The sequence below is a fragment of the Lepisosteus platostomus genome, chromosome 20 (genome assembly GCF_059453375.1).
Source record: "Lepisosteus platostomus isolate fLepPlt1 chromosome 20, fLepPlt1.hap1, whole genome shotgun sequence".
NCBI classification, from domain to species: Eukaryota; Metazoa; Chordata; class Actinopteri; order Semionotiformes; family Lepisosteidae; genus Lepisosteus; species Lepisosteus platostomus.
In genome coordinates, this window is record NC_142630.1 from 8,216,680 (window position 1) to 8,231,145 (window position 14,466).

Genomic DNA, 14,466 nt, shown 5'->3' on the forward strand with positions numbered 1-14,466 from the left:
CCAGCCCAGTTTCTAGAGAATGCATGTGCTGTTTTTTGTCTGAGAGACTACTATTTAACCTGATTAAAATAGATAGTTATAGCACATACTGAAGGTTGAACCACAAGTGCGTTACCTGGCTATTGTGAGAAAATAGTCAGTGAGGGGGAACATAAAAAATTTGAGTTATCAAGTAATTTAGAAATCTAGCTCATATCAAATTACAGTGTTATCGTAGCATTTAGGTTGAAGCAAAATGATGATTATTTTACTTCCTCCTGTGAGATACATATACCAGTGTAGACAGCTCAGTAAACACAAAAGTATTTGTCTAAATATGCATGACATGTAGGTAATGTGCTAAAGAAAAATGTTTTTCATATATTTTAAAGTTGTATATAAAACCAAGCGCAATTCACACAATTTCAGAATTTCTAGGACAAAAGAGGAGATATTTAGAAGAGACTGTGATAGCAGTTCAGTAGTAGTGTATTATATGAACTAAAACTGTCAGGAAGAAGGCTGCTCATGGTGAGAGCATATTTAATTAGCTCAACATTCAGTTCATCTTTTTTTTGTTTTATAACACTTTACCATATTCAGAGACATGAGTTTTAGAGGAAGATAAAATGAAATGAGTAAGTCTTGAGGGAGAAAAAAATGTTTAGTTTCTTCGTGCTCCAAATTTGAAATAAAAATTAAGAAAGACGCTTACCAAAGATGCTTACCAAAATTAAAATCCTTGAATTGGATGAAGGTTAGAAAATAAATGGATGGACGACCAAATATTTGGAAATATATCAGGAGCTTTAAAACTATTTTCCTATTAAACAAATGTGAAGGCTCACCATATGTCGTAAGACTACAGCTGATTTCCTCAGAAACAGTTAGCGATCTCTGTTACCTCCCAAGAAACATTATCAGACACATTCAAACAAGCAATATGAATAAAGAAAGTGAATTCTCTATAGAGATTTGCTGTAGCAGTACATGATTTAAACCCTTCTGTCAGACTGTATTCCTTATATTGTAATATATTAGTCTGTCTGTGCCACAACTGGATGGAGCAAAGCTTTTAGTAAGAATAAACTAACAGGGCATTAAATCTGTTGAGTAACATTTACAGGAACAATTAATAAATTTAATGAGCCGTAAACGTTAATTCTGTTTAAATGATGTAATTGTATCTTGAAGAAAATTTGCCACTACACCCAGGCCAGCAGTACTGAAAACACCTAAGACTGCTTGAAGTGCTTATGTCACTTTAAAGGAATCAAAAAAATTCCCTCCTGAAAACTGTCATATAACGTAAGGAGAAAACCACTTAGAAGTTAATGTAATTTCCTGATTTTTTCAATCTACTGTATGCTTTCCTTTCTGTGCTGCTTTGATTGGGTCTCAAAAGATTGCATAAATAAAGAAAAAATCAAGAAAATCGGAGGAAATCAATGAGGTAATGATCTATCAATAAACAGTTTTTTAATAGGCATCTGTCTGTGGCAAGAGGTACCCAAGAAAATTAAAAGTATCTTCCTAAATGGAAGTCAGTCACCAAATGCCTTTGTCTGGTTAAATGACCTCTGACACTGACCCACCCCTGTGCCTGTCTGTGTCTGTCTTTTTGACTGAAGACGTGTTTGCTGCCATTTGCTGACCACTTTACTCTATTTCCTGTGTTGTGGTTCTCTATGAATAGAATCATCGCTTAAGTTCTTACTGCCTAAAGTGGTATGATGGAACATTTCACCCTGTACAGAGTTCAAGCTACAGTATTTACTGTTCAATACACAAAAACCTCCACAATATTATTAGCAAATTATCTTGCATAACCAAGACATAAAAGCAGGTGCTTACAACAAAAGGTAATTGATCTTGTTCTACGTGAGCAGTGCCTCAGACTTTCAAACTGGAAAATACACATGACACAGACTTTTAAAGCACTAATTGACCCTAGAGATTATTTTGGCAAAAGTCAGTGAATATAACAAAATCTAAAAACATAACTTCCATTAATTTTACTTTGTGGAAAATATTTCACAACTCCATGGATCACCACCACCACAAATGGCTTATTTTTTCACTTCTTTAATACTTTCTTATTACATCTCTGTCTTCAGATAGGAAGCTGATGACATTTGAAGAAAGAAATATCCATTGAAAGTAGAGCACTGTGACTCACACCGTCATGGGTTTGAAACCCTACTGCAGACCCTGTTGTTGTTTGTTTGAGCTACTTTATTCCAGTGGCTCCAGTTTGCCCTGCTGTGTAAGCAGGGGCCAGTATTGCTGAGGGTCATCCATGAGATATACTTTGTACAGTAGGTGGGGAGTCACATGCTTTCAAATTTGCTTAACGCTACAAACACCAGAGTGTGGCTCTGATAAGGACATTGACCATTTTTGCCAGGAAGAATTAAAGAGAACATCATATATTCACATAGCACAGGGCATCTGGCCATTGATGTGCTTGCTTAACAAATATCAGGGTATATAATAAGGATCCTTTGTTTAAAAAGAGAACAGAGATCAGACCTGGCTTGGATGCAATTCAGATGTAAATCTAAAACTTTCATCCAACAAATTCAGAGTTTGGGCCTCAACCATTTGGCTGGGAAAACAGTTTCAGATACCCATTACTCTTTGCGTAATTAAGTATTTTCTAGTCTCTTTCCTAAATGACCTTCCTTGCAGTCTCCAGTTTGATATGAAATGATGGATATAGTACACTTGGCCCTATCAATTTCCTTTAGGATTTTATATACATGTATCAAAATCTCCTCATAATCTGTTCTTGAAAACAGTCATAAAGATTTAGACTTAGTGCCTTTTTAAGATCTCTATAGATTAATCCCCTAAAACCAAGAATGATTGCTGTTGCTCTTCTTTGAACTATTGCTAATGCTTTAATATCCTCCTGTGTATCCTCTGTGGTATAGTGTCCAAACCTCAACACAATATTCTCAGTGAGGTCTTTCGAGTACAGTGTAAATCTTGAACATAACTTCCCTATATTTAAATTACACCTTCTGCTATATACTCAAGAATTACTGTATATTTGCCTTTTTACCATTTCCCACTGTCTTGCTGAAAGCAAGAGAGATTCTACAAAAAAACCTTTCTTTCATACATAACTTCCTGCAGCTCAGAATCAAAGCTGCAATATGTCTAGTGACTGTTCCTCCTTCCTGTGTAGATCACTTTGCACATCACCTTAAATGAATAATAATTATTATTTACAATTCTTAATAATCATTATAATTAATAATAATTCATTTCTGTCCAGTCCATGATTTTGTCTAATCCTGCAAGTATTTCCCTTTCTGCTTTAGTGTTTGACACCCTCTTTTTACCAATAAATTATAGAAAGAAAGAATTCTAAACATGATATATATATATGGAAATAATTCTTAACAAGATCTTCCATTGCTAAGTCAAAATATCATTGTTATGTATGTATACTTCTAATTAAACTCGTCATCACTATAGAAATTTCCGATAAATTTCCTGACTCAGTTTTGTCTTCCTTTTTTATGAATTTCTGTTATATTTGCAGTTCTACAGGTAGAGCTACTTTTCCGAGCTAGGATGAAAATATGAGAAATGTTCCTCAAATCCTTGAGTTCAACTGTGAAAATAACTTCAGCAATTTGACATTTTTAGGTCATCCTAGTCCATATAAGACCTCAGCTTCAGGCTTCAATAATGCCTAATAATGCTGGTGCTCTTATAAGATGCATCTTGTTATTGACATCTTCCTTCATAAAAACCTGCTTGAAATATTAATTTAGCACACAAGTTACAGAGCAGTTTGGTGCAGGTTTGAAATCAATTTATTACAAAGTTCCCCCATAGGACAAAAGTGAGATCATCTGTGTCCTATAAACTTGAAATCTGCAGACCACATCAATGAGCTCCCAATGAGCTTAATATACATTAAGTGCAAGAACTGAACAACTTTCTGCATTACCAAATAAGGAAAAGAATGTGGTGTTGTGACACCAAAGTTAGAAGCTACACATGATGTACACAACAGAACATCTAGCTGGTCCAAAAAATTCACACTGTCTTCATGGGCTTTGGTGAGATGAGTTAAGGTCCCAGAGCAACAGCACATACTGTAGGTTGCTTTTTAAACATGAAAAATTCTAAGTAGGTATTCTTTTCTTTTCTTTTTTTATGAATTACTTATCTCATATGACTTCAGCTACTACAGTTCTTTTACTGTTGTAGTATATAAAAAATGCTCCACTGCAATATTCTTATCTGTCACTCTCTGCTGGTAATTGTAATAGCTTGTTCAGCACTCCTGTTACACAGTCTGCAGAGTGTGCTGTTTGATGTGAAGGAAAGAGCATGTATGACTTGTATTGAGAACATACATATAACAATTAAACAAAACACATTTTTGTACAGCACTTTCACTTAAAACTCCCAGGTCAGCAACGTACAAAATATTTGTCTATAACTTTTGTTTAATGTAGCATGAAATGGAAAAAAAGAGAGATTTAGATACAGTAAGTGCCCATATACATTTAGCACTGTTTTGCTTAATTCATTTTTTATTTGTGGAGGAGTCAGTTTTTTCACTACGTAATTGGAGAGGAACATTTTCTCAGGCAAAACTCTCTCTTATGCACATAAGAAACCACATCCTCCCACACCACAGCGTGACGACATTCCTAGATGAGCCTTTTAAAGGGCAGCGCAGTGCAGCGCTCTCTCACAGGACCTGCCTCTGAGACAGCCATGGCCAGACTGGACATCACCGAGTACTGCAAAGACATCGCTTTCCCGGGACACATGCACACCCAGGAGTCCCTGCAATATGCCCAGAAGTTCAAATTTGAGGACACAGACACACTCATCGTCACTTTCCCCAAGTCAGGTGAGTAAGAAGTGAGACAGACGCCCGGCACTTTTTTCATGGCAGAAAGAAAAGCTTTGTAGCTTTGTACATTCCACGCATTTTATATATGTGTTTTAGCAGAACTGCACAAGAATTCAAGCGTGTGAGCAATGACCAAAAGTGTTAGGGAGTCAGGGAGTAATTACAATCTGAATTTACAACAAAAGCATTTTTCACACTATCTGGATGTGGGATGGCACTTTTTTTCTTCAGAAGAAGGGAGATGGAGTGAATTGATAATAACCAAACATTGAATCTGTGAAAGAATCGAGATCACATACTGTGCGCCTGGCTTGTTGAGATTGTGTTTGAAATTGATCTGAGAAATAGCATCACCGTGAATGACATTTTCCTTGGCCTCTTTCCGTCTTTCTCTCTTTTTCCAACCAAGGCACCACTTGGATGCAGGAGACCTTGACCCTGATCTACAGTCGGGGTAACCCCACCCTGGCTCAGTCTGTTCCCAACTGGGCCCGGTCGCCCTGGCTGGAGCAATTCTACTGTCCCGATGTTCTTAGAGTCTGCAAGGGTCCTCGCATCCTCACCACTCACCTGCCCTATCACATGCTGGCTTCTGCACTAGAGGGCTCCAAGGCTAAGGTAATGCATGCTGGACAGATACTAATAATGGGAATGTGAGTCATAGGGGCTTTTTTTCTGAGAGACCTTAAAGCCACATTGGATCCATATGGTTCTGCTGCTCCTGCTCTTTGTTAGATCAGTACTGACTATTGTAAGAAAACTGAAATCAATTTGTGAAATGGAAGCTATTTCTTAACAGCTCTGTGTTCTACTGTGTTTCCCCATCCAGATAATCTATGTTGCACGAAACCCTAAAGATGTTGCGGTGTCTTTTTATCACTTCCATAAAATGGCTAAATTCCTGCCTGAGCCCAGCTCGTTTGAAGATTTCCTCGACAGTTTCCTGGATGGAACAGGTAAGCTGAGAGCTCATTAAAGCAGGGTAAAGATTAGAAATACATTTATTGTTCTGAACTGCGCAGAATTTTTCAGTGCATTTCAAAGCTGAATACAGTGTGACCTTATTCCAGTTTGTGATTTTTAATTCAGTCTCCCCTTGCTTCTGGCACAGTGCATTACGGATCCTGGTTTGATCACGTGAAAGGATGGACTCGTTGCAGAAACAACCTGAACTTTTTCTATATCACCTATGAGGAAATGTTGCAGGTGAGAATGCTTCGGGACATTTGCTGTGCATTTGTATGATATAGATAGACTGTTCGCTCTGTTTCTAAGACAAGTTCTGCTGTTCTTTGGACAGGACACCCAATGCTCTCTGGAGAGGCTGTGCAGTTTCCTACAGCTCCCCCTGCTGGAGGAGGAGCTCATCAGCACCCAGAGACACTGCAGCTTCAATAACATGAAGCAGAACAACATGGTGAACTACACTCTCATCCCCCAGGAGATTATGGACCACAGCAAGGGCCAGTTCATGAGGAAAGGTGAGCCCAGATTCCAATCTCTCTCTGTCATTGACCTGTGCGCACCTGTGTGGGTGTTTGATGCAGAGAGATGCACCTTGTGGAAAACGTTGGTTCAGTTAATGTCACACTGCACTGTAGCGTAAAATCGACCCCATTTTTATAGTGAGCTTTGAGAATGGTGGCAAGACTAGGCAGTTGTCAGGTTACGAGCATTGAGAGGTCAGAAATTCTGCTTGTGTGAAAACGCTTGGCTCACATACGTATACTGTACAGATACAAAAAAGAAAAAAATCTTTATTTAAGTTCCCATGCCTACGGACTCATGGCAGAATTTGCATGGTGCCACCCATTTTTCACGGAAAAATCCAGCGTTTTCTTTAGAGTAAGCCCCCTTGCCAACGCTACACCCCGTTAGCCAGTGGGTTGAAGATCTGCATGTTTTCCAGGCAAAATTGGTGACTGGAAGAACCTGTTCTCCAAAGAGCAGAACCACCGCTTCGATGACATCTTCGAGGAGGAGATGTTGAACACAGACCTCACCTTCGTATGGGAATGATCTCAAGGTCTTCTGCCAGTGAAGAACAGACGAAGGATTATCGAGTACCCTGCCTGAGCAAGAGCAGAATGCAGCATCCCATCATTCATTATGTGAATGGTATTCAGTTTAGACTGAAAGCTTTTTTCTTATTTAGAAATATGCCTTTTTAATACTGTGAATTTAGCCTGTAAATATTTTGTAAATAATTTAAGATGTAAGACATTAAATGTGACTGTATGGGTGAACATGACAGAGCACTGCATGTGAAAGCTTAGCACTTTTTGGTTCGTGCATTTATGTTCTGTGGGCATAACATTTATGTGGTCATAAATATAAACAATAAATTATTAATGTTTTAAACAATCTACTATTTGTCAAAGTTTAATTGATAATTCTTTCTCATCTACAAAATGGCTACTTTTTGTCCTTTTTGCAAGATAAAATTTGCAATGCAAATGACATACAGCAAGGATAAAGAGATTCATAAGAGGATTTCTTGCATCTGGGATTTTGGTTTTTCAGTCTAATTAATATTCCACTTCACCAAGCCTTCTGGTTTACTGTCCCTAACATTTATGTTGAAAATATTTTTTTGGGGTATCTGCATCATACACTCTAACATGATTTAAGCTAGATAAGGTTTGTACTTATGTAATTTGTACCCAGACTCCTCGCTTATTGGTGGTATAGATATACAGTAGTGATGTGGAGACTGTGAACATGTCACTGCCAATGTGTGCCTCATCTGGCGGCTGTTGGTTCATTTGCAATAGTAGTACTAAAAGCACATGCAGCACGTGAATATCCCTCCCACCAACAATCATCTTTATCATCACAGTCCCATCAAGCCCCAGTAAAGTTATTCTTTTAAGTTATGCTAAATCACTGGGCATTTAAAGATTAATAACACTTGCCTAAGCAAGCAATTCTTCAATGAAGGGAACACTGGTCCTTTATGCTGAAAGGTATTTGGATTTTTGTTCCAATTTAGTAATATGGGTCAAATGACCTGAGACACAATGCAGCCTTAGACACATGTTGGTGCAGGGGTGTTGTAAAATAGGACCTTTCAGAGGTTAGTCAGCGTAGAACAGACACACAAAGTAACCATAAAGTAAAGGGAAAAGTGCTCTTATATGTACTGCATGAAAGAACACACTTAGAAACAAACCAAAAGAAAACAGAAGCTCCTTCTTTAAACTTCATACTAGACTTCTTCAGTCTAACAATAGCTGGACAGCTTAAACAATGTCTTTCTATTTGAAACTTTTAAACACTTCAAAAAGTCAAACCTCACAAATTGTTCAGTGACTCTTTCACTCCCTGTGTCACAGCTTGAATAACAGAGGATCTACCCTTTATCTTCAGAGGCCTCTGCTTCCTGCTTTTTAAGTTGAAACCTGACTAACAGATTTGGATCAACCAGTCATGTGACACAGCTCATTCCACACAGTATTCTAGGTGATGTTGAAACAAAATCTCTATTTTGACCAAATACACTGCTCTCTCACACAGCCTTTCTTAAGTTCTTACATATTCTTTATATTTTTTGCAGTAAATGTTTTTAATAGAGGTGAAATTATTATACAGTCTTTAAATTTCAAAGCTTGTTTATCAAAGCTTGTTTTGTCAGTTGTTAAAAATGATCATGTTATTTTTAGAAAAATGTGAGAGAGTGCTAAGAAACTTAAAAGATGAACAGGTCAGCTTCTATTCATGGTGTCAGTTGTGGAGGAAGGGTCACTGCCTGTATGTCAAAAACAGGATTTGCTTTTTTCTGAGACAGTAAAATACAGTTTTAAAAATCTCAACTAGATCAACAGTTTGGTCCATGCCAGAATATGGGGTAAAGTTACAGACAGCATCTATTTATGAGCTAAGTGGTGCAATCTTTGCCTGCTGTAACTTTCGCCATTGTATTTGTATAGTCTAAGGTGCCCATCAGGTGGCGTCAATATAATTAGGGTTTAAGATTAATTCTGCACAGGAGGTAACAATACAGGCTTCTGTCAATTGTACATAAGGGTGTGACAAAACAGACTGATGTGTGCACAGACTGGTTGTGCTGAAGACTGGAGATGTTACAGCTTGAAGGAAACCAAGAAACCTTTTTGGACCCAAATACTGATCTGTAGGGAATTTACTGTGTTTTTTCCTCCTGGGATTAGGAGGGTGGTATGTTGCCATCTACAATAACAGTAAAAGTCTGGTCCTCAAGGAGGTTTTATTTTCAGTTGGGACTTTCCTGGTTTTGCAAGTACTGTTGCTTTGATAGAGGAACCACATCTGGATGTTACAAGGATGCAAGGATGATTTTCAAATCAACTTCTAATCTGTGAAAATGACGTGCTAGAATACTGGTAGGGACAAAGACAAAATCATCCTTATGCTAGAGGACAATCCAGAAAGAGCCTTAAGGTGTCACAAGTCACATATTTACCAAGCCTTGGCACAGTCCATGTCCAGCAACATTATTCACTCATTTATGAAGAGTATGAATATTTTCATTAAAATATGTTTGACAAATAGACTTTCTGCCACATATGTTAAACACTTATTTCTCCTAGCAAGCAATGAATACTGTAAGATTTCTGGTGAATTCAGTGAGATGTAGGGTTTGGATGCTTATTTCTGTAGAAGTTTATGGTGTAGGAATAAAGTATTCTCATGCTGTGTTGTTATGAGCCTTTTAATGCCTAGTATGGGCAGTGAACAGGAGAGGGTAAGACCATGGGCCTTCAAACACATGGTGGTGGGTTCACAACCTCTATCTTTGCTGCTGTCCTTATCCTGTTCATTTAAACTGGCACCGGTATTACTGGGAGGACTCTGGAGAGTACAATCCTGTATTTCCACTTAATTCTAGTGAAATCCGGACACGGTTTGTCATACTGTAGAGTGCCAACCTTGAAGAAGGGAAAAGGCTTATGGGCTGTGATTAATTGAGTTTGCATGTAGGAGCCAGTGATCGTGTCAGTATCGGTGCGTTTCTTCCTTTCCTGTGTGTTTGTTTCTTCCCCATAATCAAAGTTGTTAAATGCAGGCAGTGGAGAAGGAGGCAATTAACAAGGATGGGGGAAGACAATGTTGACTCAGTTTGCACAGCTTAAGTTGTTGTATCTGGTGCTAAAGCAGTTTGTGCCCTCCTGTTTATTTATTTGTCTCTTAACAGCTTCCTCTTGATAAATCCATTGGACATGCCTGTTCCTGACTGGACAATAGCACACCCCACTGAGTGGGACTGGTCAGCTGAAAAGGACACAATGAACTGGGTTAAAGGGGGTTGTTAAACAAAACCCTCCAGTCACAGTACTCAGGACTGTGGAGGAGGTTGGATTGCGAGACCCAGGAGAGGGCTCGGCCGCCAGGGACTCTACAGAGAACAGAGGGGGAAGATCCCCATTACTCCCTCCTCTACCCAAAACTGGGCTCAGGAGACAAAGAGGGGAGAGGGGGGGAGCTCCAGGGACACGTTGTTTGCCATGCCCAGGACCGAGGAGCGTGGCTGCAACTTCACAGTTTCTTCTCAGTGGCGCTGGGGCGTTAGCAGGCATGGCAGGTCACCCACTGGAACTGGATTGGAAGACTAATGCTGCCTGGGGTTTGTAACTGGGCTCCACTGGGTAGTTGTGTTGGCCTGGAACGTGAGCCCTTCAGTGAAAGTTTTGTGTCAGAAGTTCCAGATGTTGGTTAAACGGGGTGTTGTAATTGCTGGAGAGTGAAAAGGGGCTCTTAAGCAATACTTCCGGTCTTGTCTGGTCTGTAGGTCTTTATAATTGCTAGGTGGCATAGTCAACTACAAAACAAAAGAAGTTCCTGAATTTACTGGTCACCCTAACCATGAGATCCACTCTAATGAACTTTTCCGACTTACTTTTTCTTGATTTACTACTTACACTGTGCAGTAAATCAAGACCAATTTTAAAATTCAAATCCTCAATGTTTGTTATATTGACATTGGGGAGAAAAACATTCTACAGAAATAACACAGTACAGACAATACACAAAGTCTAAAGAGTAAAAGATATTTCAATGTTTAGTATATCATAGGCAAATATTGTCACTGTATTTTCTTATTAACTAGTGAGGTCAGTCAATAATCCAAATGGTACAATACAAAAAATTACTGCACCACATTTTGTGATAACACAAATCTATGCATTCCATACTTGCTACAGACAAAAATAATTCAAAATTCTAGCCCTGTAATCTGAAAACACTAATAAAAGCATATAACAGGCCAAAAAGAGAATAACCCACCTTTGTAGAAATAAATCCTAAAGAGAACAAAATCTCCCTCCCTACAACATTGCTGCCTAACAGTGACTGGAAATAAATCTCCTATATTCTAAAAATGCTTCACCAACTAGGAGAAACCATAGGATTCCAAAAGCACAGAAAATCTGAATTTCCTAACATAAATGAGGTAGCCACCTTTAGCTACAACCAAACAACTACCATGGCCTTAAATAGTGCAATCAAGATATGAACCACAAACATTTGTTAGACTTTGGATTGTCGGAACTGAAAAATATAATTACCGATAATTAATAACAGTAATGCGATGTAGCACATTATTTGAAAGGGCATGTTTTACACATCATTTTTTACGCATAATTTGCAGTAAAGGTTCAGTGATTGCCACCTGCTGACTACGTACAAATAATTTAACAAAGGTTTTCCTTGGAAAAAAAGGCTGGTGTTTAGACAGGAGAGGAACTAGCATGTACTATTAACTAATACGTCAATCACTGACTTTTTGTTTGGTATGAATTGTTCATTTGTCAGGCCAATACCAAAAGTTATTTTCATTTTAGACTCAATTTCACATGTGGCAATCTTCTACGTGCAGGATGTGTGCGGACAGACAAACACATGACCTACTATTTCAAGAAAGAGAAGTACATCTGGCTGCAACAGAGTTCTGGTGTCACAGAAAGGTTTTTGCCTGTTCATCTTAAGTGACCACATCTGCAACACCGACAATAAGAATTGACCCATTTCTTTTCTGTGAACTGATTTTTGTTTTTTCCAAACCCCACAAAATGCAGTACAAAAATAAAGATATCCATTCCCCTTCCGACACCGAACCAACTCGCCTACTGTAGCCCAACAGTGGTACTTTTCCACCAAGCAGTTATAATGAAACGCCAAAGCACAAAGACCCCATGAACATCCGCACTCCAAAGATCTACCATGCCCGCTCTGGAACCGCAGCAGTGAAGAACAATTTGTTTTTAATTTCTGTGTATTGGGTTTATGCAGCTCTTTCCAGCAATGCACTGCAGTGTTAACTGCGACTTACCTATGTCTCGAGTTTTTGACCAGCTGCACATTTCGGAAGAGGCCAGTTTTCTCTCCACTGTGGGGTTAATCCGCAGCAGTGCAGACATGGAGAAATTAATTGTACAACCTGACAAAGCACTGAAATCATTGACAACAGGTATCAGAGGAGGCAAAGTGCGAAGTCTATACTGTATATACAACCGTTTATCATCTGCACAAAGTGATATGCATTACTAATTGTAATTATGACACCAGGTGCAGAAGTAGTAGATAAATAGTTGCCATGAGGAGAGCAACTAAAAATACCAAATTGGGAAGAACCAAACACAGGTATTCCCACTCATGCAGCTCAAATGCCTTCTGCTTCTAATGACAGAATGGTTCACGAGGAGACAATGTCTGGAGCCACCTGTATAAACTGGAGCAGACAGAACATTATTAGAGGACAGACCTACTTAAGAAAACATGTAATAATGGTTAACTAGATTTGTCACACAGACCTTCAGCTAAAATATCTTATCCCCCCTCCAGGGAGATTTAACAGTGGTATTAACAGTGGTGTTAAGCCTTTAAGAAATAGCCTTTTTCAATGACCCTATGTATCATGTCAAGATAAAGAAGAACTAATTTGGGTAAAATTATTAGATAAAATTCAGTGAGATACCATAAAGCCAGGAGATTTTCCCTTTGTCCTGTCCTGTACCTCACTGAATTTTGATACAGATTATAGAATAATCTAGTACATCTGAAACTACAGGAGAAAGATTAGGTAAATGAAGAAATTGAGAAAGCTTCCTAGATTTCTACCAATCAAATTGAATGTCTGAACTGTACAATCTAGAGCAATATTTGGAGTTAAATTGTATTCCCCCGTGCTCATCTAATTACAGGAATACAGGCTGTCCCTGATATATGTCTGCTTGCTTCTTGCTATGTCTTCTTCTCACTTATGTCGTCGATGAATTGAGGAACTCAGCATAAAGATTTCCCGCGCTTACGTCATTAAGGCACAACAAACCAGCAAGACAGGTGGTTTTTGTTCAGTAAATGTATGCCACTTATGTCAAGTGAGTCAAGTAAGTACACCAACAACCCTGTTCCGAAAAAACACAATCTCGATCTGGTCTCATTGGTAGTTCTGAGAAAACAGGACTGTGGCTAATGATCTTGGCTGGCACAAGGCACTTAACATGTGAATAATGCCTGCGTGAATTCAGACACCTTGTCCCGCAGGCTATGTTTGGCATAGGCATTGGAAATTACAGATGGCCAGCTTTAATTGCTAACCAATTTAGGAGCTGTTTAGAGAGCTAAGGCTAAAAGCTACAATTTCTAAACCATATTGAAATACAGATACAGTACATTAGTACACTCCAGGGAAATAATAAACATAAAAGGGATATTTTTTTAAACTATGATCTTAATGCAATCAACACATTAAAATCAAATAACTGGATAAATGAAAGATTCAAGGATCAACACAAATAGAAGGGACAGGACAACACGGACTTGGTACATTAGGCCAAGCCTGGGTACCACTGGGCTAGCCTGTAGATGTTCCAAACACATTTGATGTGCTCCAGATCTTTAAAGAACCACTAGGGGGAAGGCTTACACAAAAATCTATTTGAAGGAATGTTTCAATTGGTGAAGGACGGCAACCAAAGATCGTCTGAGCCAGGTTCTGGGATGTTTCTAGACATACATAAAGCAAAATAAAAAAACACAACATGGTGTTTCAAATAAACTAAAGCTTTACCTTATCAACAAGAGAAATGAAGTCTTAAACATATGAAAGTTGCAGTTGTGGGGTATCTTGTAAGTCCTAGAATGGGCAAATGATTTTATATCTCATTCAAACTAAAACAAGAGGATTAAACAGAGCAACATTTAAGAAACCTCTATATTTTCTTTAATTTTCTAAATTATTTTTAAAATGAACTGCACTTGGTCATTTACCCTGATATCCATTTTGTAATTCTGATGTTTCTTGACACCATTAGAATGTATAAAGGTTGCACAGGAAAAATTAATATCTGAGCTTTAGATCTTGACGTTATAGTGGGTTTTGAGAAACCTAAAGCCAGCGAAACAGCTATTGTTAGAGAGTTAAAACCCTCTACCTATTATGTTGGTTGTCAAAGTGACCCACGCTGTAATTAGTGAAGAGCTGAGACTCTGGTGTGCACTGAACCAGTTCTAAATAAAAGGCCTCTGTCTCCCTAGAAGCAGTATTGAGTGAATGGTTTATTTAATGAGGTTTCCACAAAGCAGTAATCAGGTGTATGTGTCTTGATGGACTGTCCGCCTCT

The 14,466-nt window shown here is 38.5% G+C and overlaps 1 protein-coding gene across 1 annotated transcript; it reads left to right on the forward strand.

Annotated features, from left to right (window-relative positions):
* The first annotated feature begins 4,681 nt into the window (after nt 1-4,681).
* On the forward strand, nt 4,682-7,231 carry sult5a1 (sulfotransferase family 5A, member 1). Its single transcript, XM_088613971.1, has 6 exons — nt 4,682-4,864; nt 5,277-5,485; nt 5,697-5,823; nt 5,979-6,073; nt 6,168-6,348; nt 6,777-7,231. Exons 1-6 carry the CDS (start codon nt 4,726-4,728, stop codon nt 6,884-6,886), a joined length of 861 nt encoding a protein of 286 aa, XP_088470097.1. The 5' UTR covers nt 4,682-4,725; the 3' UTR covers nt 6,887-7,231.
* Nucleotides 7,232-14,466: the final 7,235 nt, after the last annotated feature.